This window comes from Stegostoma tigrinum, chromosome 14, assembly GCF_030684315.1.
Source record: "Stegostoma tigrinum isolate sSteTig4 chromosome 14, sSteTig4.hap1, whole genome shotgun sequence".
NCBI lineage: Eukaryota > Metazoa > Chordata > Chondrichthyes > Orectolobiformes > Stegostomatidae > Stegostoma > Stegostoma tigrinum.
This window is the reverse complement of record NC_081367.1, coordinates 12,662,534-12,690,100: the sequence shown is the minus strand read 5'-3', so window position 1 is coordinate 12,690,100 and position 27,567 is coordinate 12,662,534. Positions and strand designations below refer to the sequence as shown.

The window sequence follows — 27,567 nt, the reverse complement described above, 5'->3', positions numbered from 1 at the left end:
CATGATGGCCTTGTCACAGTCACACACCAGCTGCACACTAATGGACTGAAACCCTTTGAGGATCCTGACATTCTCCCTGTTAAATGCAAGCAGTGTACGATTTCTGCCCCATTGAATATACTACTAACCAGGCAAATCCTTCTGCCTGATCCCTCCTGACAGTTAAGTGGCTAGCACTGCTGTCTCACAGCACCAGGAACCCCGGTTCATTTCTACCCTCAGGTGACTGTCTGTGTGAAGTTTGCACATTTTCCCTGTGTCTGCGTGGGTTTCCTTCAGGAGTTCCGGTTTCCTCCCACAATCCAAAGATGTGCAGGCTAGGTGGATTGGCCATGCTAAATTAGCCATAGTATTCAGGGATATTCAGGCTGGATGGATTAATCACAGGAAATGCAGGGTTACAGGGATAGGATAGGGGGGTGGGCCTAGGTGGGATGGTTTTCAAAGGGTCGGTGTGAACTTGATGGGCCAAATGGCCTGCTTCCGCTGTGTAGGGATTCTGTTCTATGAGCTGTGGAAGGCAGGCAGGCAAGACTTGACTTTTGGTTACAAAAGCTTTTTCTTTCTCTTTGCACATTTCTCTCATCATCTTGGAAAACAGAGCCCAGTGTGAAAGCAAATTTGAAAAACAAGTACTCACCAGGAACTCGAAGATATCCACCGATTTTTGCCATACCCATTAACAATTAAACAACTGTGGTCTCAGTTTAAGAGTCAAACACCTCAAAAACTTTTAATCAATGTAATCTTTTCTCATGCTGTCTGCGTGATAAACTTCCCCTTTTAAACTTAGATGTGTGCATGTGCAATTGCATGTGGGAGTGAGTTAAACGTTGCATTTTTAATACTTTTCATGATATTACTAAATAATAAAACTTTTCCTTCTGTCATTTAAAAAAAACTTTGATAAATAAGCTCTCTCATTTCCTAGCAACTTACATTTAAATTGAAGTGAGATACCTGCATTCTAAAAAGATAAAGAACGTCTGCGACCAACCAAGTGGGACTTAGCAGAGAGGACTGATTTCCCCTTCCTCACCCAGTTGTGACAAAGTAGCAGCAGAAATGATTTCAGTAGCATTTGTGGAGGCTGCTATCTCTTGGGCAGATCTGGGAGCCTTTCTTAGAGGCCTGCAGTACTGCTACGGCTGGCACGAAAGAGAGATAGCATAGGAACAGAAAAATTGTTGATACAAAAACAGTATATTGGATCCTTTTTATAGCTGCTGAAAATTGATCCCATTTATCAAAAGAATTGAAGGGCCAATTATATCAGGCTTGGAATTAATGTAAACTTCAGGCAGGAAAATACAAGTATATTTCAATGTTTAACAGCACTCTCAAATCGCTGTCAAAATGTTATTAAATCTTGGATTTTACAGCAAATACATTATTCTAGCAGCTTTTTGTCATGTCATAGGAAAGTTTTATTAATATTATCTTTTAATAGAGTTCACTCTTGTAATTCCATGTACTCTCAAAATCCTTATCTATAACACCTTGGCATCGTTGTAGCTGCAATATATTGCGCAGCCTAGCAGGATGTGTTTTAAATTAACATGAAAGTTGCCTGACACAGTCTTAATTGGGTAATAAATGCAGAAATACCATGACACTGTTCTCGATACAACGTAACAATTAAATTTATCTTATCTGCATTTTTACTTAACAGCAATGACCACAAAACATAGAAGTAGCCATTCTGTCCAACGAGTGTGCTGTGCCCTTCAATGAGATCACAGTATAACCTTTGACTCCACTTTCCTGCCTTTTTTGATTCCCTTACCGATTAAAAATGTCTTTCCCAGCATTGAATATACTTCAAGCCATAGCCTTGACAGGCCTCTGCAGTGAAGAATTCCACAAATTAAATACCCACAGGAGAAGAAATTCATCCACACCTCTCTTTAAATCTTTGTCCTGACTCTGAAATTACCTTCTCTTGTTCTAGATTCTCCCACAAGGGCTAACAGCCCCTTCACATCTATCCTGTCAAGCCACCTAATAATGTTGTATGTTTAACTAAAGTCTCTTCTCATTCCTCTAAACTCCAGTGATTACAGGCCCAACCTACTGAACCCCTCCTCATTCGAATACACATTGACTGAAATCCCTCTAGTTTTAATCAATCTTCTCTGCACTGCCTCCAATGCCAGTTTATCTTTCCTTAGACAAAGGGGCCAAGATTATTCACAGGATTCCAGGTGTGGTCTGATTTGTACCTCGTACAGTTTTAACGAGACTTCCCTACATTTAGAAAGTATTTAAATATTTAGGGGCGGCACGGTGGCTCAGTGGTTAGCACCGCAGCCTCACCGCGCCAGGGACCCACATTCGATTCCAGCCTCAGGCAGCTATCTGTGCGGAGTTTGCACATTCTCCCTATGCCTACGTGGGTTTCCTCCGGGTGCTCTGGTTTCCTCCGACAGTCCAAAGATGTGCAGGCTAGGTGGATTGGCCACGCTAAATTGCCCCTAATGTTTAGGGGGATGAGTCTGGGTGGGATGCTTCAAGGGGCAGTGTGGACTTTTTGGGCCAAAGGGCCTGTTTCTACACTGTAGGGAATCTAATCTTATCCTCTACTTCTTTTGAAATACATTTCATTTGTCTTCCCTCTGACCTGCTAGCTTTTTATGATTAATGCTTGAGGACTCCCAAATTCACCCATGCCAAGCTTCCTGCTGTTTTCCCCTATATAAATAACATTCAACTTTTCTATTCATTCTGCCAATGCCCATAACCTCACATTTTCCCACATTACATTCTGTCTGCCAAGTTTTTGTCCACCTATTTAACCTGTCTATATTCCTCTACTGATTTGCAAACATGGTTACTTTGACTTTCCTCATTCAAATTATTAACAATTATGCATAAATAGATCTATAATGTGAATAATGATGGCACTGATTTGCATTGATTCCAGTGGCACTTCACCAATTACAGTTTGCTATCTGAAAATGCCCCCTGTTTTTGCAATTCTCTATATTCTATCTTTAGCCAGTTCTCTATCCTTGCTAATATACTATGCCCAGCATGATGTGCTCTTATTAGTCAGACTTATGTCTGGTACCTTATAAAATATCTTTTGTAAATCCAAGTATGTTACATCTCCTGGTTCCCCTTTATATATACTACTTGTTACTTTCTTGAAGTATTTTAATACATTGTCAGACATCATTTTCCCTTTATGAAACCATGCAGATTGTTTGATTATATTATGTATTCTTATAGTATGTCATACTATGCTTTGATATTAAACCCTTTATAGCAAACTCTAATATTTTCCCACTGATAGATGTTGTTATCTGCCCTACTTTGACCTGTTTATTGTAACCTTCTCTTCTTGAATAAAAGTGTCACCGTGACAGTTTTTGAATCCCCTGTGACTTTCCCAGAATTAAGGATTCTTGGAATATTACTAACAATACAGCCATTATCTCTCTACCTATTTTGTTCAATATTCTAAGATACAACCCATCAGGTCCAGGAGACTTACCACCCTTTAGCCTCATTAGTTTATCTAGTATCTTTTCTCCAGTGATAGGTATTGCATTTATTTCCCCCTCACCATTGGCCTCCATGGTTACATTTTTGGAAATCTATTAATGTCCTCTATTGTGAAGACTAAAGCCATGTATCTATTCAACTCTCATGCCATTTCTTTATGAGCCAGTATTATTCCTAGCCTCATTCTCTAAGAATCATATGTTCACTTAGGCATTTCACTTTTTAAAATATATTTTAAGAAGTTCTTATTCTTCATTTTTATAGTGTTTGTTAGTTTACCCTCAATTATTCTTTACTTTATTTTGGGTCATCTTTAGTTGAATTTTAAGCCTTTCTCAATCCTGTGGTTTACCATTGATCTTTTCAACATTGTGTGTATTTTCTTTCAATTTGATCCTTTCCTTAACTTCATCAGATAACCATTGTCATAGTTTATACCTTTCCTAGAATCCTTCACCTTTACAGAGATACATATTTGCATGAGTCATGAATTATTTTCTTAAAGGTTTATCAATGTTCATCAACCACCTTTTCTGATTAAAGATAAACTCCTTTTCCAGGCAATTCTAGCCAATTTTGCTCTCGTTCATTTGTAATTACTCTTGCTTAAGTTCAGCACAGTTGTTTCCGATCCCAAGTTTCTCATGTCCAATTGAATGCTAAATACTACCCTGTTATGGTCACTGTTTCCTAGGGAATCTTTTCCTCACTAACCCTGCCTCACTACACAATGCCAGATCTAAAACAGCTTGAATCTTGGTTGGACACATTGCACTAGGAAGCCCAATATACTCTACAAGTTCTTCTTCATGGCTACTTCAGGCAATTTGATTTTCCCAATTTACATGAAGATTAAAGTTATCCATGATTAATGTGCTGTCTTTTATATATGTTCTCATTATCTCCTGATTTATTCTCTGTCTTGCGATATAACTACTGTTCGGGGTCCTACAGACTACACCCACCAGTGTCTTCATGCCCTTGTTATTTCTTAGCTCTAACTATATGGATTCTATATTAACCACTCTACCTTTCCTTCCTCACATTTTTTTCCAAGAAGTCACAGTGCTATATGACATCTCATTAAGGTTGTGCACTCAGATCAAGTCTCACTATTCCTAGAATCAACATAAAACTTAAGGATTTTATGTAAGTATGCAAAATTCCCTGTTTTCCTTTTCTTTTCGGCCCAAGTTGACAGAGAGCACAGACCAGTTTTCTGTAAGAAACTATTTATTACAAATATATTAATCATAGTTAGAGGTAAAACAATTAAGAGCCGTCAACATACGACTCTACTAATTCAAACTCGAACATCCAATAGGAATTTCCCCTATGCACTCTGACAGACAGAGGTAAAATGAAAACATGGGTATCATGAGCAGAGGGAATGACTCAGAAGATAGCTCAATGGTCTCTGTCTACAAGATTCATGAAGATGTTCCTTTTGGCTTGGCTCCTTCTTAATCCTCCTTCTCTAGATACTTTCACTTGTTTGCAGGAAACACACAGTGCATGGTTCATGCTTGTAAGGTATCTGACTTATTGGTTAAGATCCACAGCTTACAGCAACTGGCACAGGAAAATAAACAGGCTGTTCAGGTTTTAAGTGTTTTTTTAAACTGCAGAGGAAAGGATAGTTCCTGCCTTTTCAGATGTATGATGACTTCAGACCAGACATTTGCACCCACAAGATGTGCAGTTACCTGGCAGTCCATCACACAGTTATTTGCAGCAGAAAGTCTTTGCCATTGACAACTGCTCACCACTTCACAGGCCAATCAGCTAACTGTTACTGGTCAAATCTCCCTTTGTGCACACCCCTGGGTTCAGTTTATCTGCAGTAAACACCTCTCTCCCCTGCTTGAACAAATAGTAGTGCAAACTGTACTTAATGAGTGTCAGGTAACTTGCTTCTAAAAAGCACAGCAACCTTTTTCACAAGCCTTGATTTTCAAGAGTCCTTTTCCCATTTTAATCCACAATCTTAAATACAGAAAAGATATTGTTCTTCTGAATAAAAAATCTGATTTCCTGCTGTCCCAGCTGATGTCAATATTTTACGAGTCATTTCTCAGAGTGAAACCTGGCTTGATAGATCGCACTTTTTAATTTTTATCATGATTACTATTGCTGTTAGTCACTGAAACACATTCACATGAGGATGCAGATGTCCTTTAACAGAAGAACACATTACGTTACGTTTATTACACAAACGAGAAAGAAAATGATCAAAGCTACACACATATATACAGAAAATTGCACATATTAGATACAGAGATCTTAACACTAACAGTAAAACAGTCCTGTTCCCAACGCTGTTCTTTTATACATGATCAATTCCAGAGTAATTTCTCTACTATCTCATCTCTTCAAGTTTTTACTTATCTGACTCCTTCAGTTTCAAGTCCTTGTATATTAGAGACAGTTTAATGATTCCTTTGAGTTTGCAGGGTTAAACATTTTACAATTCTGATGACCCAAACTTTTTCAGTTCTCATGACTTGAAGATGTCCATCTAAAATATCCTGGACTGAAAATGCCACAATAAACCACTTTGGGTGAATAAGATGAAAGAAATCCCAAAACGTAAAAAGTAGGAGCACAAGTTCCACTACTCACTATGATCATTGCTGATCTCATCTCAGCTTCAACACCACTCTCCTGCCTGCTCTTCACAACACTTCAGCCCAATACTAATTAAAACTCTACCGCCTCCTCAAATTTAATCAGTGTTCTAGCATCCGCCGCATTCTGAGTCGATGAATTCCACAGATTCACAACCCTTCGACAGAATTCCTCCTCATTTGTTTTAAATTTACTACCCCTTATCTTAAAACTATGCCCCCTCATTCTAGATTCCCCTTGATGAGGAAACATTCTCTCTATGTTTACTTTGTCAATCCCTTTTCACACTTTTCACAATTAGATCTCCTCTCATTCTTGTCACGGTGGCTCAGTGGTTAGCACTGCAGCCTCACCGCGCCAGGGACTCGGGTTCAATTCCAGCCTCTGGTAACTGTCTGTGCGGAGTTTGCACATTCTCCCCGTGTCTGCGTGGGTTTCCTCCGGGTGTTCCGATTTCCTCCCATAGTCCAAAGATGTGCAGGCTAGGTGGATTGGCCATGCTAAATTGCCCCCATAGTGTTCAGGGGTGTGTGGGTTATAGGGGGATGGGTTTGGGTGGGATGCTTCAAGGGGCAGTTTGGATTTGTTGGGCCGAAGGGCCTGTTTCCACATTGTAGGGAATCTAATCTAATCTAAACTCTAGTACAGGCCTAAACTTCTCAATCTCTCTTCGTAAGACAAACCCTTCATCTCTGGAATTAATCTAGTCAACCTCCTCTGAACTGCTTCCAATACAACTAAGGAAAACAAAACTGCACCCAATACTCCAGGTATGGTCTCACTCATGCCCTGTACAATTGCAGCAACACTTCTTTACTCTAATGCTCTATTAAATCTGGGACACCACATCCACATAGCACAAGCCAAACAGAGGCATGCCAGGGAATTCCTGCAGGCCTGGTGTTCCAACTGGAACTCCATCAACAAAAACACTGAACTGGACCCAATATACTAGCCACTGAAAAACAGAACCAGAAGTAATGCCAACCAGACCAGCAAACCGAGGCATATAAATGACAAGCGGGACAGAACACAAACACTTCACTGAAGGCACACTGACAATGTTATCTAGCAGAGTGATGAAACGCCTGCAATCAAACACACCAGCTTAGCAAGCAAGTCTGCCACCTCATCCATGCCCTGACCTACAAATCTTCTCAAAAGCTTTAATGCTCCACTCCTTCAGCAACGAATGCTAAAAATCCATCTGTTTTCCTTGTTACCCAATGTACCCGCATACCTTATTCTCTGAGCTCAGGACTTGATATAGTTAATAAGAGACATTGTTCTGTCTTCTGAACTCAAGTCTGCATTCTTCTGAACTGAAACCATGGACTGTCAATTCTGAGGTCAAAAATAAACTAATGACCTTCTTGTCTATTGTAAACATTCCATCCTTTAACACCTCAGGGGTCCTTCCAGGCACCTGACTGAAGTCACACAATTTCTTGGAATTGATGCAACTAAGTTACTGTTCCAAATGACTTTCTGACTTGCTTCTTAAATAAAACCTTGATAGCACTGACCCACAACAATCTGTCTCTATTAGTACATCATTCATCACACTCCAAACTATGCCTAAGACTTCTGTGATACATCAGAACATCTTTTGTAGCAATTTGCCCTTGACTGTACAGAACTTGAAGATTGCTGAAGAGACAGCTGTCACTAATATGATTTGTCCTGCATTTATCAGTACAAATGATGGAATGCCAAATTTCAAGCAATTCCAACAATTTATATAAGGATGCTGACTGGTTGGCAAGTCAACTCTGATTGGCTCAGACTTTGCCTCAGATAAAGCAGTTAGGGTCTAAAGAATCCTGGTAATTATAGACCAGTGAGCCTTACCTCAGTTGTTGGTAAAATGTTGAAAAAGGTTATAAGGGATAGGATTTATAATCATCTAGAAAAGAATAAATTGATTAGGGATAGTCAGCACGGTTTTGTGAAGGGAAGGTCGTGCCTCACAAACCTAATTGAGTTCTTTGAGAAGGTGACCAAACAGGTAGATGAGAGTAAACCAGTTGATGTGGTGTATATGGATTTCAGCAAGGCATTCGATAAGGTTCCCCACAATAGGCTATTGTACAAAATGCACAGGAATGGAATTGTGGGAGATATAGCAGTTTGGGTTGGAAATTGGCTTGCTGAAAGAAGACAGAGGGTGGTAGTTGATGGGAAATGTTCATCCTGGAGACCAGTTACTAGTGGTGTGGAAATGTTTCAGAGTCAAACAATAAAAAAACATAAACATATGACACATTGACACTATAGGCTATTGCAGAAAATACAGAGGCATGGGATTGAGGGTGATTTAGCGGTTTGGATCAAAAATTGGCTAGTTGAAAGAAGACAGAGGGTGGTGGGTGATGGGAAATGTTCATCCTGGAGACCAGTTACGAGTGGTGTACCTCAAGGATCGGTGTTGGGTCCACTGCTGTTTGTCATTTTTATAAATGACCTGGATGAGGGCGTAGAAGGTTGGGTTAGTAAATTTGCATACGAAACTAAGGTCGGTGGAGTTGTGGATAGTGACGAAGGATGCTGTAGGTTGCAGAGAGACATAGATAAGCTGCAGAGCTGGGATGATAGGTGGCAAATGGAGTTTAATGCAGACAAGTGTGAGGTGATGCACTTTGGTAGGAGTAACCAGAAGGTAAAGTACTGGGCTAATGGTAAGATTCTTAGTAGTGTAGATGAGCAGAGAGATCTCGGTTTCCATGTACACAGATCCTTGAAAGTTGCCACCCAGGTTGACAGGGCTGTTAAGAAGGCATACAGTGTTTTAGCTTTTATTAATAGAGGGATTGAGTTCTGGAACCAAGAGGTTATGCTGCAGCTGTACAAAACTCTGGTGCGGCCGCACTTGGAGTATTGTGTACAGTTCTGGTCACTGCATTATAAGAAGGATGTGGAAGCTTTGGAAAGGGTGCGGAGGAGATTTACTAGGATGTTGCCTGGTATGGAGGGAAGGTCTTACGAGGAAAGGCTGAGGGACTTGAGGCTGTTTTCATTAGAGAGAAGGTTGAGAGGTGACTTAATTGAAACATATAAAATAATCAGAGGGTTAGATAGGGTGGATAGGGAGAGCATTTTTCCTAGGATGGTGATGGCGAGCACGAGGGGGCATAGCTTTAAATTGAGGGGTGAAAGATGTAGGACAGATGTCAGAGATAGTTTCTTTACTCAGAGAGTAGTAAGGGAATGGAACGCTTTGCCTGCAACGGTTGTAGATTTGCCAACTTTAGGTACATTTAAGTCGTCATTGGATAAGCATATGGACGTACATGGAATATTGTAGGTTAGATGGGCTTGAGATCGGTATGACAGGTCGGCACAACATTGAGGGCCGAAGGGCCTGTACTGTGCTGTAATGTTCTAAATAAAAATCCCCAAGCTCTTGGGCAATTCAAAGAAGATACACAGCTTAACCACTTTGTTTTACTTTGCAGAGAACAGGTCCTTGTGCATGAATGTCTGTCATTTCAAGGAAGCTTAAATGAGCCATGGTGCAAGACTGAGTGATTATCAGAAACTGGATGTTACTGAGGCTAATGGGACACTCAGCATTGCTTCATGCAGGGTTTTTATGAAAACTTACAACACAGAATGACGTAATTTGACACATCCTCTGTGTGCCAGATGTAACATCACTCTTTACTGAAGGCTACAGAGAAGCTTCGGTCTTGAACTGAAATATATCTCATGAATTTTGGATTAGGGGACTATCCTTGGCCCAATCACCTTCAGCTGATTTATTAATGACATTGCCCCCATTATAGGATCAGAAATGGGAATGCTCGCCAATGATTTCACAATGTTCAGCACTATTTGGCACTCCTCAGATTCTGAAGCAGTCCGTCTTTAAATGCAGCAAGATTTGGACAGCACTGAAAATAACCAATGCTGGTGATCACAGAAGGTCAGACAGCAACCATGGAGAGATAGTAAGCTTGCAGTCTCTCCATATGCTGTCTGACCCGCTGTGATCACCAGCATTTGTAGTTTGCAGCACAGATTTCAGCATCTGCATTAATTTTCTCCTCAGATTTGGACAAAATCCAGGCTTGGGATGTCAAGTGACAAGTAACATTGGCACCGCACAAATGCTAGACAATGACCATCTCACCAATGCCTCGTGACATTCAATGGTGTTACCATCTCTGAATACCCTGCTATCAACACCCTGGAGGTTAGCAATGACCAGAAATGCACCGGACAGCCAATAAACACAGTGGCTACAGAGCTGGTCAGAAGCTAGGAATACTGAGTCTAGTAACTCAACTACTGATGATCCAAGCCCTGTCGACCATCTACAAGGCATAAATCAGGGGGGTGAAGGAATGCTCACTGCTTGCTTGAATTGGTGCAGCTTCCGCAATACTCAAGAAGCACACTTGATTGGCCCTATATCCACAAACATCCGCTCCCTCCACCACTGACATTCAGTCACAGTAATGTGTACTGTCTACAAGATGCAATGATATCGAGGTGCTGGTGTTAGACTGGGATGGACAAAGTCAGAAGTCACACAACATCAGGCCATAGTCCACCGGGTTTATTTTGAATCACATCAGCTTTCGGAATGCAGCCCTTTCATCAGGTGCAGTGGGAGAGCAGGGCGCACAGACACAGAGAGATTAAGAAATGCAAGATCAAAAAAAAACCATACATCTGGTGTGAGTGGACTTATCATCTGACACTCTACTCCACTGCACAGATTCACCAAGGACCCTTAGACAGCGCCATCCAAACCCACAACCACTTCCATCAAGGGTCAAAGGCAGCAGATTTATGGGAACACCATCACATACAAGGTCTCCTCCAAGCCACTCATTATACTGACTTGGAAATACATGGCCATTCCTTCACTGTCGCTGGATTAAAATCCTGGAATTCCCCCTCTAAGTGCAGGGTGGGTCAACCTACAGCACGTGGACTGCAGTGATTCAAGAAGGCAGCTCGTCATTAATGGACAATAAAAACTGGCCAACAATGTCCATATCTCAGGACTGAATAAAAGAAAAGTTCACCGACTGTCATGTCACCTTAGGATACAATAAAGAAATGGATGTGCGCTTGATCTCACTCAACTGAAATTATAGTTGCAGGTGGATGATAGCGTACATTCTTAGTAACCCTGTTTCATTGTACTGCAGTAGATTTAAAGACGGCAGACTGAAGGTGTTACACCACATGGACTGTAACAGTTCAAGAAGATGGCTCATCACCACCTTGTTGATTGCAGTTGGGGATGGGCAGCAAATGCTGACCTAGTGACCTACAGAGCATTATGTCTGTCACTTCCGACATGATTATCATAAGTCGTTAGTGAAGCAAAAGTTAAAATGATGGGAGGAGTATGCACAGAAAACTAAAAGGTGATGAAATGAATGTTGTATGATGTTTTAAGAAAAGCCATTCAACTATCTATCAACAGTACAGTGGGCCTCACTGCATGTATTTCTGATTTTCAACAGCATATTTTCAGGATTTTATTACACTTCTATCATTTTTTCCCCACTGAACACTTAGCCACAAAAAAATTTGACTAATTGAATTTTTGCTGTCTATTTATTCTGTCTTCGTCAATAGTGCACCACCTACTGGTGCTTAAGCTAAACACCACAGGCAAAACAGCCTCCCAACACACTGAGACATTTTGGTTACTTCATATGGGCTTGCCTCTTCGATGTTGCAGATGTATTTCTACTTGTTGCCACACATTAAAACGTGGACAAATAATCTAATGTTGTACTTGATAAAATCTTGCAGCTGTTCTGCACAAAGCAATTTCACCCGGAAATATTCTTAAATTCAATTTAATTTCTAAAAATAGTGCCAGAAGATAACTTATAGTCTGTAGTGTACTTTTAAATATAGGTGCCAGATCCCTGGTAAGATGGCAACCTACAGCCCGTAGCTCGGAACTTGGTCTTCTGTAAGTGCCAACCTCAAACCAGTATTTGTAGTGTAACTGCACCCTTCATTAAGTCCAGTTTCCCTCGATGTTGAAATGATAAAATGTTTTCAATAAAGCCAGCCCCCCTGTAGTTGTGCCGCTGATTATCAAGTTGTACATTGAATTCTGTGACCGGAGACTGGTCACAGAGGCTGTATTGTTTGGAGTAAGTAAAGGTGTCCTTGTAATTGTAATTTTCAAAGTTCATGTCAAAACCCTTGATTAGTTCATTTGAGAGTCTTTAATGGCTTATTGAACCTGTTTGAAGTTTCAAGGTTAGTATTAGTGACCTTATTACGCTGAGCAACCCATTGAAATCTGAACAATGGTCTTCAAAGCTGCTGTCAAAAATAACAATCTGGATGACAGTATGTGAGTAATTTGAGAATTTACATGTGGTAGCTATAATACACTTGTGGGGTCAGTGGATAATGTTTCATCCATGCTTCTCGTAGCTCATCCCAACTGCAATATACCTTTGTGCCATTTCTACATCTGTCGTCAACTTGCTAAAGAGATAGAATTTTACCAGAAAATCATTAGATTTAGGAGAAGAAATAGGTGGCTCAATCCATTGAATTGGTTCCACCATTCATCAAATCATAACTGCTCTGAAGATTCTTGACTCAATTTTTCCACTATATTCCCAAAACCTTTGATCTTCCTACTGGTTAACAATCTGCCTATCTCAGCCTTGAATACACTTAACAAGACAGCCTCAACAGTCTTCCGCAATAACAAATTCCACAGGCTGACTACCGTCAGAGATGAAATTCCTTGTAACGTCTCTCTTAAATGCATGACTACTTAGAAGATTAATCCCTCTGATCAGAGGCTCTCCTGCCATGGGAAGCAACCTCTCTGCATCTTGCCCTGTCAAGTCCCTGAGAATCTTACATCTTACAATAAGGCCACTGTTCATTTGCTAAACTCCAATGAGTACAAGCTCAAACTATTCAACCTCTCATAAGAAAATCCTTAAAAACTTAGGATCAGTCTACTGAATCTTCACACGACTGCCTTCAGTACCACTATCTCTCTTCTTTGATAAGAATACCAAAACTGTTCACAGTAATCCAAATGTGGATTGATATGGTCCTTGTACGGCTTTAGCAAGACTAGTCATTCCATAGAAATAAAGGCCAACATTCCATTTGCCTTCACTGCTGAAACTGGATGCTAGATTTCTGTCAGAGATAATGGGAACTGCAGATGCTGGAGAATCCAAGATAACAAAGTGTGTGGCTGGATGAACACAGCAGGCCAAGCAGCTAAGATGCTGCTTGACCTGCTGTGTTCATCCAGCCCCACACTTTGTTATCTAATGCTATATTTCTGTAATTGATACATGGAGACTCCCAAATCCTCTTGTGCTGTAGCTTTCCTAACTAGCCCATTTTGAAAGTCATTCAGCCCACCATGATTCATCCATCCAGGCAGACCATTGCATATAGCATCCTATTGTTGATTAAATAATTCCGGAGCTTTTTCTTTCATTGCTCTTCTGGACAACTTATTTCATTGGTTGATCTCTCTTTATGGAGCAAATACCATAATATCTGCTACAAAAGTTTGAATCTGTGCTCCCTTGTATCATCCCTTGCACATCCAATCCTTTCCTCACAATTATTCCCAAAACGTCTGCCAATTGCAAAATAATACCAGTACATTCAACAGCTTGTTCAATGGAACCTCAACATGCTTTCCTATCATCAAGTAATTAAATAATAAATCTTCATTTCAGGACTTAATGGTACCATCACTATTGTTACTAATGTGTCTTTATTCTCATTTTGGGTTCACTTTAATTCCCCTTTATAGGCGGTGGGCCTGAAATATTGAGCAACAACATAAGATTGATGACTGCTGGAAACTGAGGCAAAACCAGAATCCTTTGTGTCTCTATAAACAGTTCCAGGTCTCAAGCTCTCACCTCATTTAAGATGTTTCTTAAGACGTGACAAAGCATTTGATTACCTATCCTAATATTGTTGCCTTCAACCTGCTGCTACTATAATCTTTGATTTTGTATGATAATCCTCCTGCAAGGTTCCTTAACTTGGCTTTATAGAGCAAATTTATACATGTCATGAATTACAAAGATCCTCTCTTTCCGCTGGGTCATTGGATTGTGATCAGCAGTGAGAAACCGATCTGATTCTACTGCTTCTCATCTAAAACAGGATTTCTGAAGCTAACTGTAGCTACAGTAGCAGGCTAGCTGAGTGTTTCAATGTGGATATGAAAACCCTCACGCTGTTGCCACATGTAGCGAAGTCATCATTACAAGTCCAAGAGTGAGATAACTGACAAAGACATTTATAATTAAACATCAACTTTTTTGAAAAACAATTGCAAATATGCACCAGCAAAATTAATAATGACTCTACATAGGAAGATAGCCAACGCTGCCCATTTAAGTGAATCATTGTCACTTCCCACCAATTTATGATCAAATTCCATCGGGACTGAGGTAGACTTGAATTCGCTGTGAAAAGAGCCAGATCATGATCAAGAGTTGAGGCCTGGGAAAATGTGGTTAATTATTTTATTCTGGTGAGGTACTCAAGCATTCTGGTTCCTGTCAAATACGTCATCACCAATTCAAACATAATTTTTTTTAAAAATAACAATGGTTAGCTTAGAATTATAATCATTTTCAAATAAATTTATCACAGCCTATGTACTGAAAGGTTTTAAGAAACCTTTCCCCCACAGCCTAACTAATGAATATATTATTTACTTATTCAAATTTAAACCAATTCAAATTTAACAAAACTTGAATTACATACCAGGAGTTGCCATCCATCGCTTATACCCGATACAGTCGAGTCCTGTTGGCGTGCTCTGGGAGAATGTAAGAAATCTCAGAGGAATGTCTTTGAAGGTAGAAGAGAGAGGAGATAGAAAGGAAAATCTCCTTCCAACCTATAAAAAGGACAAAGTAATCAGAATAGTTGTATTATCTAAATGACAGTACAATAATATAGCTGTGCACAACTTATAATGTACCTAAGTCATGACTGATTCCTCAACAGAGAGAGGAAAAACCCATAGTATGCCCATCCAAACATGGATGAATAACAAAAAAAATTTAAGCCCCATTTATCAAAATTGTGCAAGCATATTCCTGTACCAAACAGTATTTTGCTTTTTATAGATCATGAAGTTTACTATGTGACAAGTCTAGATGAAAGACTGTTTGAAAGTTTTTGAAATGTTTTTTTAACTACACTGAAAGAATAAACGAGGGAAAACACTTCCAGATGGATAGGATTCAATTTGCAAGCTTTACATTGTGCACTGTTATATTAGCATTAAATATCTTTTGTAATTGGAAACACTTTGAGGAGATGTATCTGAAACAAAGAGAAGCAGTCAGGGCGAAAGCTAAGAGATGGAACAAAACCTACAAAGAAAATACAGAGGCTGTCAATAGTTGAAGGAAACCATGAGGAGAGAACTTGTTATCTGCATTAAAAGGAGAACAAATCAACTTTACTCGAAGCACCAATGTTGAAAGATGAGGTCAGGCTGGAAAGATGCAGAGATCCACTCCTTGTCTTCTACAGCTAACACCCATTCCAGTAAAACAAAGATGAAGTAAGATTTAAAAATGAAGATAAATTCTCAGGATGTCTCTTGTTATCTATGTGTAGTGAGAAATCTAAGAACCTTTGAGGACATTTCTCCCATCTGATATTTTAAGTTAAGTTTTAAACATATTCTAAGAGAACATGCAGTAATTACAAATTCATTCAGAATTACAAATAGGAGAAAATTACCACTAAGAGAAACTACATTTTTGCAAAAAGTAGGAGCCTGGAACGTCTACTCCAATGATGATTAATCCTTTTCATAAGCTGTGATAAAATGATATCAATACAGTATTCACAGAATGATAATGATAAAGACAGCAATGAACTTCACAAGTCAGGTTTCATTGGAAATCAACAGAAGGAGAACTTCCCTCATTTCTTTTGAGACATTGCATTGGCCAATTTCAATGGAATCCTCTCAGTGCCAATCACAATTTGCAAATCCCCTTCCTGGTGCCCCCTTTAACTGTCTGCAATCATCTACCTTACTTTTGAAATCCAATGAAACCACTGGAAGCTTTGGAAAGAAAGCAATAAAAGTGTGGTGACCCCACCAATCTGAACTGCAGAGTGATCCATGAAATGAAAGTAGTACAGAACACTAATGCTTGAGCAGACAGTTTGTGAAGTGAAGGCTCCACAGTTACACAGCTACAAGAAGAAGATTGAAGGGCCATAAGCAGCAGTTCACAGTAACTTCAGAGGGCTTGTGGCTTTATCTTACTTCATTGCGGACTTCAGCATTGCTCCTGCCATGTGTGGTTCTGAAGTTCTCAAGCTCTGCAATCAACTTTCTCCGTCTCTTCCTTGCTTCTTCCAACAACAATTCGTCTGAGTTGCAGCGTTTGTAAGGCGGTATAGATATTTCTTCTATTTCATCCTCACTATCTAGTTTACATTTCCCTTCAGCACGATCAAATAACCAGGCCATTTGTCCAAAGTCTGAGAAAGGTCGCTGGCGTGGGTGATTCTGATGGTGATTTCGCAGGACTGTTGGCATGGTCGAGTTCCTCTCTTGTGTTGTTTGGGTTGGATGCTTACTTACTTCCTGTGTGGCAGCGCCAGGTAGAGAAATGTTTCAGATTCAAACAATAAAAAAAACATAAACATATGACACATTGACACTATAGGCTACTGCAGAAAATACAGAGGCATGGGATTGAGGGTGATTTAGCGGTTTGGATCAAAAATTGGCTAGTTGAAAGAAGACAGAGGGTGGTGGGTGATGGTAAAATGTTCATCCTGGAGTTCAGTTACTAGTGGTGTACCACAAGGATCTGTTTTGGGGCCACTGTTGTTTGTCATTTTTATAAATGACCTGGATGAGTTAGTAAATTTGCAGATGACGCTAAAGTCGGTGGAGTTGTGGAGAGTGCAGAAGGATGTCGCAGGTTACAGAGGGACATAGATAAGCTGCAGAGATGGGCTGAGAGGTGGCAAATGGAGTTTAATGCGGAAAAGTGTGAGGTGACTCACTTTGGAAGGAGTAACAGGAACACAGAGTAGTGGGCTGATGGTAACATTCTTGGTAGTGTGGATGAGCAGAGAGATCTCGATGTTCACGTGCATAGATCCCTGAAAGTTGCCACCCAGGTTCATAGGGGTTTTATTGGTAGAGGGATTGAGTTTCAGAGCCATGAGGTCATGTTTCAGCTGTACAAAACTCTGGCGCGGCCGCACTTGGAGTATTGCATAGAGTTCTGGTCGCCGCATTATAGGAAGGATGTGCAAGCATTGGAAAGGGTGCAGAGGAGATTTACCAGGATGTTGCCTGGTATGGAGGGAAGGTCTTATGAGGAAAGACTGAGGGACTTGAGACTGTTTTCGTTAGAGGGAAGAAGGTTAAGAGGTGACCTAATAGAGACATACAAGATGATCAAAGGATTCGATAGGGTGGACAGTGGGAGCCTTTTTCCTCGGATGGAATTGGCCAGCACGAGGTGACATAGCCTTAAATTTAGGGGTGACAGATATAGGACAGATGTCAGAGGTAGGTTCTTTACTGAGACAGTAGTATGGGCATGGAATGCCCTGCCTGCAACAGTAGTAGACTCGCCAAGTTTAAGGACATTTAAATGGTCATTGGATAATCATTTGGATAATAATGGAACAGTGTAGGTTAGATGGGCTTCAGTTTGGTTTCACAGATCGGCGCAACATCGAGGGCCGAAGGGCCTGTACTGCGCTATAATGTTCTATGTTCTATGGAACATGGGAGAACTTATTGCATAAGGTGATTTCATATAAAATGGAAGTGGTTAAGTGTTTTCCAGTGTACAGGACTGACACCTATCTTATTATGGCTTTCTCAGTCAGTTCCGGGCAGTCAGGTCAGGGTCTGGGGCAGGTGTAGTTGGGTAAGTATGATGTCAGTTCAATAGTTACTCGCAAGTTAAACAATGCATTTAATCGTCTAACTTTGGCTTGGTAAACATTTTGCTTAATTGCATCAGAATCATGTGAAGCTTCCAATATATATGGAAACTTTCAAATGGCTCCAGGTGTAGACAAATAGCCCAGAGAAAAATATAATTTCCGAGGCAATTCCTTTGGGGATTTGTGTTATAATAGGGATTCTGCAAAGTCCCAGTGCATGACTTACAACTATGCTGGAATGGCAACTGTGAGAGCAGCAGAAAATCTACCTCATAATGTATTGGATACAGGAAACATTTTACAAGTGAAGCTGCAGTTTCCAAATTGAATATTTAAAACGTTTGGTTGCAACCACTTTTATTCTGGTTATGGCATTCCTGACTGATGTGTTATGAATTTTGAACTTTACAAGACAGTTAGGTTTTAAAATGTTTAATTTAATGAAAGATTAAATTGAGTGTCCAGAACAGGCTGATGGTGATCATCCAAAACTCTGCCTAGAGACAGGTCTGTGTGATCGATAATTGAGAAGGTTTTTCTAAAATTCATTCATAGGATGTGGGTGTCACTGCTTATGCCAGCATGCATTGCCCATCCAAATTGCCAGATGACAGTTCTTTTACATGAGTCAACCACATTACTGTGGGTCTGGAGTCATATGTAGGCCAGACCAGGTAAGGATGGCAGATTCCCTCCCTAAAGGACACTGGTGAACCAGATGGGGTTTTTTCTAACAATTGACAATAGATTTGTGATCATCATTACATTCTTAACTTGATTTTTACTGGATTCAAATTCCACCATCTGCTGTGGTAGGATTCAAACCGGAGTCCCCAGGTCAGGACCTAAACCTCTGGATTAAAAATCAAAATGCAGGTTTCACACTTGACACAGAAAAAAAGCCAATGGTTTTCTGGACACTGAAACAGGGAGAGACTGTCGGGCATGGTTGCTGAGGGAAGTATTATTTTGAGTTAGCCACTCAGCAGAATGCTGGTTAGAACTGGATCTCTGTTCAAAGAGAGGAGAGCTTTCTGAAATTCAAGGACCAAGGAATCACAAGAATGTGCCTTGCTGCTGGAAGTTGGTTTAGGGTCCTCTGAAGACTGAGTGAAATGACTTCAATAAGATTCTGGAAAATTCATCCTAACCTACAAGGAAGAAGGCAGTCTTTCAAAAAAAACTCAAAGGAGTTTGCAGGTCAATCTTTCCAACTAATTATCTGCTGAGAGCATTGCTTAAAGTAAAACAGCGTTCAAGTTGATTAGATAATATTAAATGTTGACCTGGGTGTATCCCCATTCTTTTAAGTGGATGGTCCTAGTCATCAGTTGTTGCCAAGCTTAAAGACACACTGACTGTGCTGTACATATCTGTTGTGTAAAACGTTCTCCTACAGATATGTTCATGTAAATTCAAAGGTCTCTTCCAGAAACAGAAATAGCCAGGGTCCAAGATACTGATGGAAATTCAGAATGGACTTCAGGTAGTAGCTTCCAGTGGCCAATAGATGGTAGGCTCACCATGTCAAAACAAAATAACATCCCTATTTTAATACAGTGTCTGCTGGTGCTTTGCAATCAATATCTTTAAAAAGGCAATTATCCTGCTGTTACACATTGGTTGACTCAGTTTAGGAGACTATGGTCCACCTATTTCAAGATAACTGGAGGTTTAGTTACTCCACTTATTTTGATCTATATTGTAGCATTCCTGGTGATCAAATTCTAATCAAACAGAAATGTTCCCTGGAAGAAACAATTTGTCCCCACATAATTTTTCTTATTGATTATAATTGAACATGAACAGCCACATTCAAATAAATCCTAGAATCCCTCAGGCATGGAAGCAGGCCTTTCAGCCCATTGAGTGTACAGCAACCCTCTGAAGGACACCCCATTTCGACCAATCCCCCCTACCCTAACCCTATAACCTGCATTTCCCGTGGCTAATCCATCTAGCCTGCACATCCCTGGACATTATGGGCAATTTAGCATGGTCAATCCCCCAAACCTGCACACTAAGCAGAAACTCACACAGACACAGGGAGAACATGCAAATTCCACACAGACAGTTAGCAAAGGCTGGAAGTGAACCCAGGTCCCCGGTGCTGTGTGACAGCAGTGCTGGCCACTGAGCCACCATGTCACCCTTTCGCTTTTCTCTGTAACAGTGCTCTTGCAACTTACAGCCGCAGAATTCCCATGTGCATTTTAGCGTAACATGTTCAACACCAGAGAAAAATAAAGAGGGGATAAACTTAGCCCAGATCACATCCTACCAGAGGAAAGACTTTCTTGCTCTATTGATGTATTGGTGGGCAGCAATCATTCAACCTGCTGATGCTGGCAAAACAGAACTGGTTATCCACAGCTAACTGGCGAAATAGGTCATTGCTTAATGCCTCTTTGGCATTATCCTCACTCCCATACCCATGTAGCCTGGTCATTGAGGTGAAGGATCTGCATGTTGTATAACATGCCTTCCCAAACTATCAAAACATTCATGACTGTACAGGAAATATTTTCCATTCTGACTCTCATTGTTTCAAAATCTTTACTAACATGTGCTTCAACTTTTGAAAGTGGCACTCCCATGGAAGAAAAGGAAGGAGTGTTACTACAATGAAATTGTGATTTTTCCAAGGGTTTCCAACAATTTAATTCTCCTGTTTGTGAAGGATAATGCAGGCCAAAGCATCAGATAACTATGCAAGCCAGTTATTGTGTTCTTTCTACTATCACTGGAAGACAACGTCAGTTAGAGCTACATCTAAAGCAAGTGCCTTATACCCATTCCCACTGACAGTTTCTCTTGACCCTTGACCCTCCCATCTCTCCACCTTCCCCTTCCCTGCAACAACTCTAAAGTTGGAGGTAAAAATCTGTGCCCTCACTCTCTCTGAGACCAGTTTTCAAAAATTAATGCATGGTGAGGTCAGGCAGATTCTGACTGAAAATGTGACAGGCCTATTTGAAATGCTGAAACAAGATTCTCCTGGTTAATTTGCAAAGTTAAAAGGATAAGCCCTAAGGTTATAGCTCTCAATTACTTCCAAAAGCATACATCATAAACTCACATTGTTTCTTTGAACCAATGACAAATCTTAATTCTCTCACACAGTCTTTAATCTTTTTATATGATGCACTGTCAATTCATTCATCAACTTGCAGTTAATAAGAATTTGCATTGAGGAATTGTAATTATTATAATCAGAAAACTGACCTTACATCTGCAGAAATGCACAATCATTGCCGAACCACTCACCTCCTCTTTGCCAATATCAATGGCTGAAGAAGTTGTATTTAGACTTGTCTGTGACTGACTGCTAATTCCACTGTCTTCTTTCTGACATTCATAATTCAGCGATTGGACAGAAAGAAGAAGATTGCCCCTTGGTTTCAATTCTGTTGGCCTTTCGGGTCCTTCTAACACTCCATCCGTTGTTTTATTAGAATCAAGAGAAGTCCAGGATGATGTACTCGCTCTGTTGCTGGAGCGAAAACTTCTCCGAAAACTTGACCTGGGACTTTGTGGTTTTGGACTCATTGGTCTTGCAGGGAAAGTGGCATCAAAGTATTCTGAAATCACACCGGGTCTATTCCATGTTGGGCTTAACTGATTCAGTAAGGCATTGGGAGTGGGTTGATTTGGTGAAGTTTTGAAAACATCATCACTTTCTAGGCAATTGTCAAATGTCAGTTTAAGTCTTAATTCATTCGGTGATGTCCTTCTAAGCCTTTGACCCAATAGCTTTGGAGCATCATCCTGTTCACAACAGCTAACGGAAAGCTGAGCTTTACTTGGAGTGCCAGGAGACGAGGGAGATGAAGCTCCTGAGTAAGAAGTATTTTCTACTTGTTCCATGGAGATCCTCCTTGCATATTCACTGTGTACCTGTGACTGTGGCCTTATGGCTTGATTTTCACTGGGTGAATGTGAAGTGTTCATTGATATCTTCGTGGATTCCGATTCACTCAGTTTCATGAATTTTCTCCAGGACAAGTGTTTTGACCTCCCTTCATCACCATCATTTTTCTTACTAGATTTAGAATTTTGGTTAGCATTTTCTTTGTCACCAGATTTACTTTCAAAAAACACAGAAAGCGATTTATTGGCAAAGGCTCTTTTCATTCTAAGATTAAGACTATCAGAGCTTTTGCTCTTTTTGCATCTCTTTTCTGTCATGGGAGGTATTTTGATGTTTTGCTCCTCAGCATTACTATCATCACCTTCCATGGAGTCTGTGCTCCTGCTATGGAAATGTTGGCCATTTTCTGCCACTCTCTGAATCTCTTCTATATCTTTTACTTCCTGCAGACTATCTGAGCCAAATACAGACTTCATAGTTTGATTCTCCTGGCTACTGCTTTCAAAAACCTCATCATCATCATCTGAGCCATCAAAACTAGGGGATTCACTCTTGCCACTACTTCTGAAATGATGAGGCAGGTGAGATTTATAAGTAGGGTAATGTACTTTATACACTGGAGCACCAATGGTGTTTCCCTTTGTTTGTGTTTTACTGTCATTTGCATTTTTGGCATACTGACTTCGATTTCCATCGTTGCTGTTGCTTTCGATCGGACGGTCTTGACTTGAGGCTTTGCTTTTCCTGAATGACGCCATTTTGGTGAAAACTGAAAATTTGGAGTTTTTGAAAGGTGAGCTGAAAGAGTTTAATGAAGATAAAGACCCAAACCGGTCATCGCCTTTATTGTTGGTCTGTTTCTGCAGGGCTTTGTGAAGACTGCTGTTACTTCCAAATGGGTAAATGTTCTCATCAGTTTCATCGCTGGTTGTACTGTTACCATCAGTTTCATAAACGTGTGGAATATCACTGGATTCAGCATCCAATTTTATTGTCTCTTGGCTTCCATTCTCATTTCTGTACAATTCTTCATCTAGCATGTTGCCATAATCCATCCTTTCATTGCTTTCACCTTGCAGAGTACCTGCCTCTGTTGGAAAAGCCATACACCTCTTGTGCAGGTTCCTGTTCAAAATTCCAGTATCTCCTGACTTTGCCTCTAAAGGTAGGTCCCTGGTCTTCAATCCAACATCAACAATGTAGACGTGATTATTTTCTGTACCAGTTTTAGGAGCTGTATTATTGTCCCTTGATGTTGCCTGATCAAGGGGGAACACTGGCACTAATTCAATGTCAGTTGTAGTCTCTTTTTTAGCTACTTCTATTGTGCTGCCCAATTGTTGAGAAATAATATCATGTGATGCTAGTAATCTTCCGGTGGATACTCCCCCTTGCTCAGATTGTGAAACACAGCATGCCTCCCTTAGTTCTACTTTAGTTTGAGAAGAAATCTCATTTTTTATTACTTCTTTAGAAGTATTTTGTATGTTTAAGTTTTGTTCTGTAATATCTTTGAATGAGGGATATAATAGATCTGCTTCTAAGCTAGCTCCATTGCACTGTTTAAACAGCTCAAATGGAAAATCATTCTCCTGATCAGCGAATTGAATAGCGTTTTCACTTTTGGCACTAGTGTCTTCTGAATAGGCCTCACCTACATCTATTGTCCTGTTAACTGAAACCTCAGTTCTTGTCTTTGGAATATAGTCCTCAGTATCTGAGCGTGTGTCAACACAACTCCCTGTGTTAGCTGAAGACGTGTTTGTTTTACTGTCTTTAAGATCAGTGTCATGTGGTTGTACTTCTAGGATGTTGGCCTCTGGCGCTGTTAGTGAAGTGCTGTAATCTAGATCTGGTGCTTCAGTATCCTTCGCATTTGACTCAAAGTCTCTGTTAAGAAAATTCGTACTTTCTTCTGCTTCTGTTAAAAGTGAGCCAATGATCTCCCCTTGCTTATCCTCAACAAAATCCTCTTGTGATTCTGTTTGGATTTCTGGAGAACTCTGGATGACCTTTAATTCTTCCCCTTGGTAGTCTAGTATGTGATTTTTTGTGGAATTACAATTTGTTCTTAATGTTCTTGCAAACTCTTCTTCATTTATTGCCGGTTCTGCCTCAAGAGAGATTCCTGTTGTTCTCTTAAACTCGGTTTCAATGGATCTCGGCTCTGTTCGAGCACTGCTGCTTTGTACGCCTTCTACAACATCAGAATCATATGAAAGTTGCTCAGTCTCTGACCTCTCTTCAACTGCTTCATGAGTAACTTCATTCGGATCTAATTTGATTTTAGGTGATTTATAAACAGCCCTTGTACTTATTTCACAAATATTCTCACTTATGCCCTCTTTTACCACTGCAGAAATTTTGCTTGGGTCTTGATTGATTTCATGGTAAATGGCTGTTTCGTAGTTTTCACTGAAGTTTGTGCATCCACTCGAGTGTTGAAAATCCCCAATTATCTTTATCTGGTTTTCTATAATGTCTCCATGTTGGTCAGGGGTTCCTTCATTCGCACTCAGTTCTGTGTCAAGATTTGTTTCATTGATTGTTTGATGATTCTCTTTAGAAATTCCAATGGCCTCAGGTTTGGCTGCTTTACAATTTAGGGCAAAATTTGTTTCTATGTTTGGGGAACCCCCTTCTAATGGGGAAGAAAGATTTTCCACTGAATTTATCAGGGCAGAGATTTTACTGACTTCAGAACTTGATTCAGGGCACTCCGCAGTGGGGGCTGATTCTATTTTTAAAGAAGATTCAGTCAGATCTTGGTCTGGCTCCAGAGGAACCCAGACTGAATTTGAGACAATCCCAGCGGAAACCACACTTGGCTCAGTACTGATTGCGGTAGGAAGTGGTCGTGTTTCAAATGGGATCTCACCTGGATCTTGCTCTGTGTTCAGTGAAGCCCAGGTTGGCTCTGATATAAGCCCTGTAAAAAATTCACTTGCTTCAGGGCTTCCTGCAGCGAAATCTGGCTTTACTTCAGAGTAAAATTCACTTCGATCTTGGGTGGTATCCAACAAAGCCCAGACTGACTCTGAGATAATTTCACCATAAATCTCACCTGTCAGGACACAGCTTTTTGCAGCATGTGGTTCAACCTCAAGAGGAATTTCACTTACAGGCTGACTTGTAGCCAGACAAGGCAAGATTGAGTTGGATTCAAATCCACCACAAATGTCAGGTACAGTCCCAATGAGATCTGGTTCTCTACTGATGGGGATTTCTCTTTGATTGTGATCTGTGCCTGCTGAAGACTGGAATGATTTTAATCCAGCAGAAACCTCATATTTCTCAAGATCAATTCCAGAGGCATTTGGCTGTGCATCAGACAAGGCTTCGCTTGGACCTTGGTTTGCATCCAGAGAAACCCAGGACAACGCTGTTACAGTTCCGTTTGAAACGTTGCTAGGCTCAGACAAGTTTTCGTCAGAATCTGATTTGTCTATGCTTGGAGTTCCATTTAGATCATGGTTTACATTCAGAGAAAGCGAATCTGCCTCTGATGTGTGCTTAGGAGGAAATTTAGCCAACTGTGGACAGAGCACAATTGGATTGGATTCTACTTCGATTGGAATTTCACTTTGGTATTGGCTCACATCCAGGGGAGTGCTGATCAACTCTGTTACTGTTGGAGGAAGAATTTCATCAGTTCTAGGAGAAATGGCAGTGGAACCTTGATTAATTTCCAAGGGAATTTCACTTAAAACTCGATCACAGCTCAAGGATGTCCCGGCTGACTCTGTCAGAGAGGTTTTAACTGTATCTGGTTTAATGACATCCGATGTGTGATACAGCCCAGGACAAATCACAGCAGCCTCTGATTGTTTATCCAGGAAATTTCTTTTGAGCTCCGCTGCTTCTGAGGAAGTTGGCTCTGTGTTAATGTCCAAAGGAATCGTACTTGGCAAAGCTTTCTTTTCAGGAGAAATCTCAATCTGTTCTTGTATATATGGGGAATTCTCAGTTGACTCCCAGTTCAAATCAGGATAACTGCTGGTCGTGCGGACCTCAAGGAAAGTGGCAGCAGGAGTTTCTGTTTCTGTCTCAGAAGAACTACTGTACTTTTCCGAACTTAATTCATCGGAAATTTCATTTGCTCTTGACTTTATCGGAAATTCACATGTTGCTGATTCTGTCTCCGAAGAAGCGCCACATGTTTCAGATGCTGTATCGAGTGCAGACCAACTAGTTATTAAAGGAACAGCACTTTGCTCAGAGGGTGTGTGGGGATAACTATTGCACTTCACTTCAGGTTTGTCCGCTGAAGTGTCACTTATCTCCGATTTAAGGCCAGGTGAAGCTCCGTTTGGTGTCACTTGTGCCTTGGAGGATATGCCATGGGATTCAGAATTCTGACAGGCACCAGGTGTATAAGTCCTTATCTGTGGTGCATGTAGTTGCAGGATCGTATCAGAGGCACTGGTATTGAGCTGTGGTTCAACAGCTGCATGAATTAGACTTCCTAAGTCATCAAAGTCAATGTTATTTGTTTCTATATATACTTCAGGGAGAAAATGACATGAACTCCAAGTACTCTCAAAACTAGTTTCACTTGTTGCTGGAACTTCTTCCTCAGTAGTTTTATTTAACTCGTGTTGTGCATTTGGAAAAACTTGGGATGGTCCTGGAGTTTCTTCCTCTGAACTGTCTTTCTTCTCAGATTCACAGTGATCAGAATGATTCTCGACAGCTTCGGAAACCTGCTGGAAGGAAAGAAAAGGATATTCTTACTCACCATCCTGAAATAATAGGATGATTCAAACATTAGGTTTTTTTTTGCTTTTTAACAGTACAAAAAGATCCTTTGTTATATCAGTTCGCCTTATTCTACCTTTAAGCATAGCCTAGGCTATTATACAGTGCACAAAGCATGCTGTATTAGTCCTATTCATTCTGTTGCATGCAGAGTGAGCTATGATTTAGCTGTCCATTGTAATGCATGAGCTGTCATTTCTCATGTTAGCACGTAAGGTATGTGTACAGTACTATTTCCCAGGCTCTGTCCACTGTCATTAAGCGTTTGCTACTTAATCATTTATACCTTCAGCAACAACTTGCATTTTGCAACGCCAGTACGGTAGTACAAGATCACAAGACTGCAATCAGGATGAGAATTGACGTAAATTGAGACAAAAAAAAAGTTATGCCATTGGCCAAAGCTTGCTTGAAGAGGCAGTTTATAAGAAGTGTCTATAAAGCAGGAAGAAATGGGAAGAGACAGAATGGAAGGAATTTCAGAGCTTAGAATATGGAGCCAGGAAGAAGAGGTGAGGTGACACACCACTGCAGTGAAATCCTAAAATCAAGGCATTTCAGGATCAGGCACCAGTAGTCAGAGTCCTTACCTTTGGCATGTGTAGCTATGGTATTGTGTTAGTCTGTTATTTAGCAGTTCAATTGATGCATTACTTTAACCTTCCTCAGTTATCAGGCTCAACACTATTTGTCTCTCTTTATTTCACAATGAGGGAAAAAAAAGTTAAAATGTCCAAGTATGCTCTATATCATTTCACCTGTTGCTGCTGTTTCATTTACGGTAGTTTTATTTGACTCAACTGGCCAGTGGTTGTGGCATTTACAAGTTGGGATATGCGCAGCTGAGTTTTAGATGTATATTT

General features: G+C 40.4%; 1 protein-coding gene across 8 annotated transcripts in view; it reads right to left on the bottom strand.

The window, feature by feature from the left end:
- LOC125457500 (rho guanine nucleotide exchange factor 4) overlaps nt 1-27,567 on the bottom strand; it is a 423,581-nt gene that overhangs the window by 140,965 nt on the left and 255,049 nt on the right. For 5 of the 8 annotated variants that reach the window (XM_048541759.2, XM_048541758.2, XM_048541760.2 and 2 more), the window contains 3 exons: nt 21,343-26,652; nt 16,424-16,747; nt 14,893-15,028 (listed from right to left, as the gene is read on the bottom strand). In XM_048541759.2, the coding sequence (XP_048397716.2) occupies nt 14,893-15,028; nt 16,424-16,747; nt 21,343-26,652 (5,770 nt within the window). The remainder of the gene's footprint in view (nt 1-14,892; nt 15,029-16,423; nt 16,748-21,342; nt 26,653-27,567) is intronic. The other 3 variants (XM_059651009.1, XM_059651011.1, XM_048541762.2) reach the window with 2 other exon arrangements.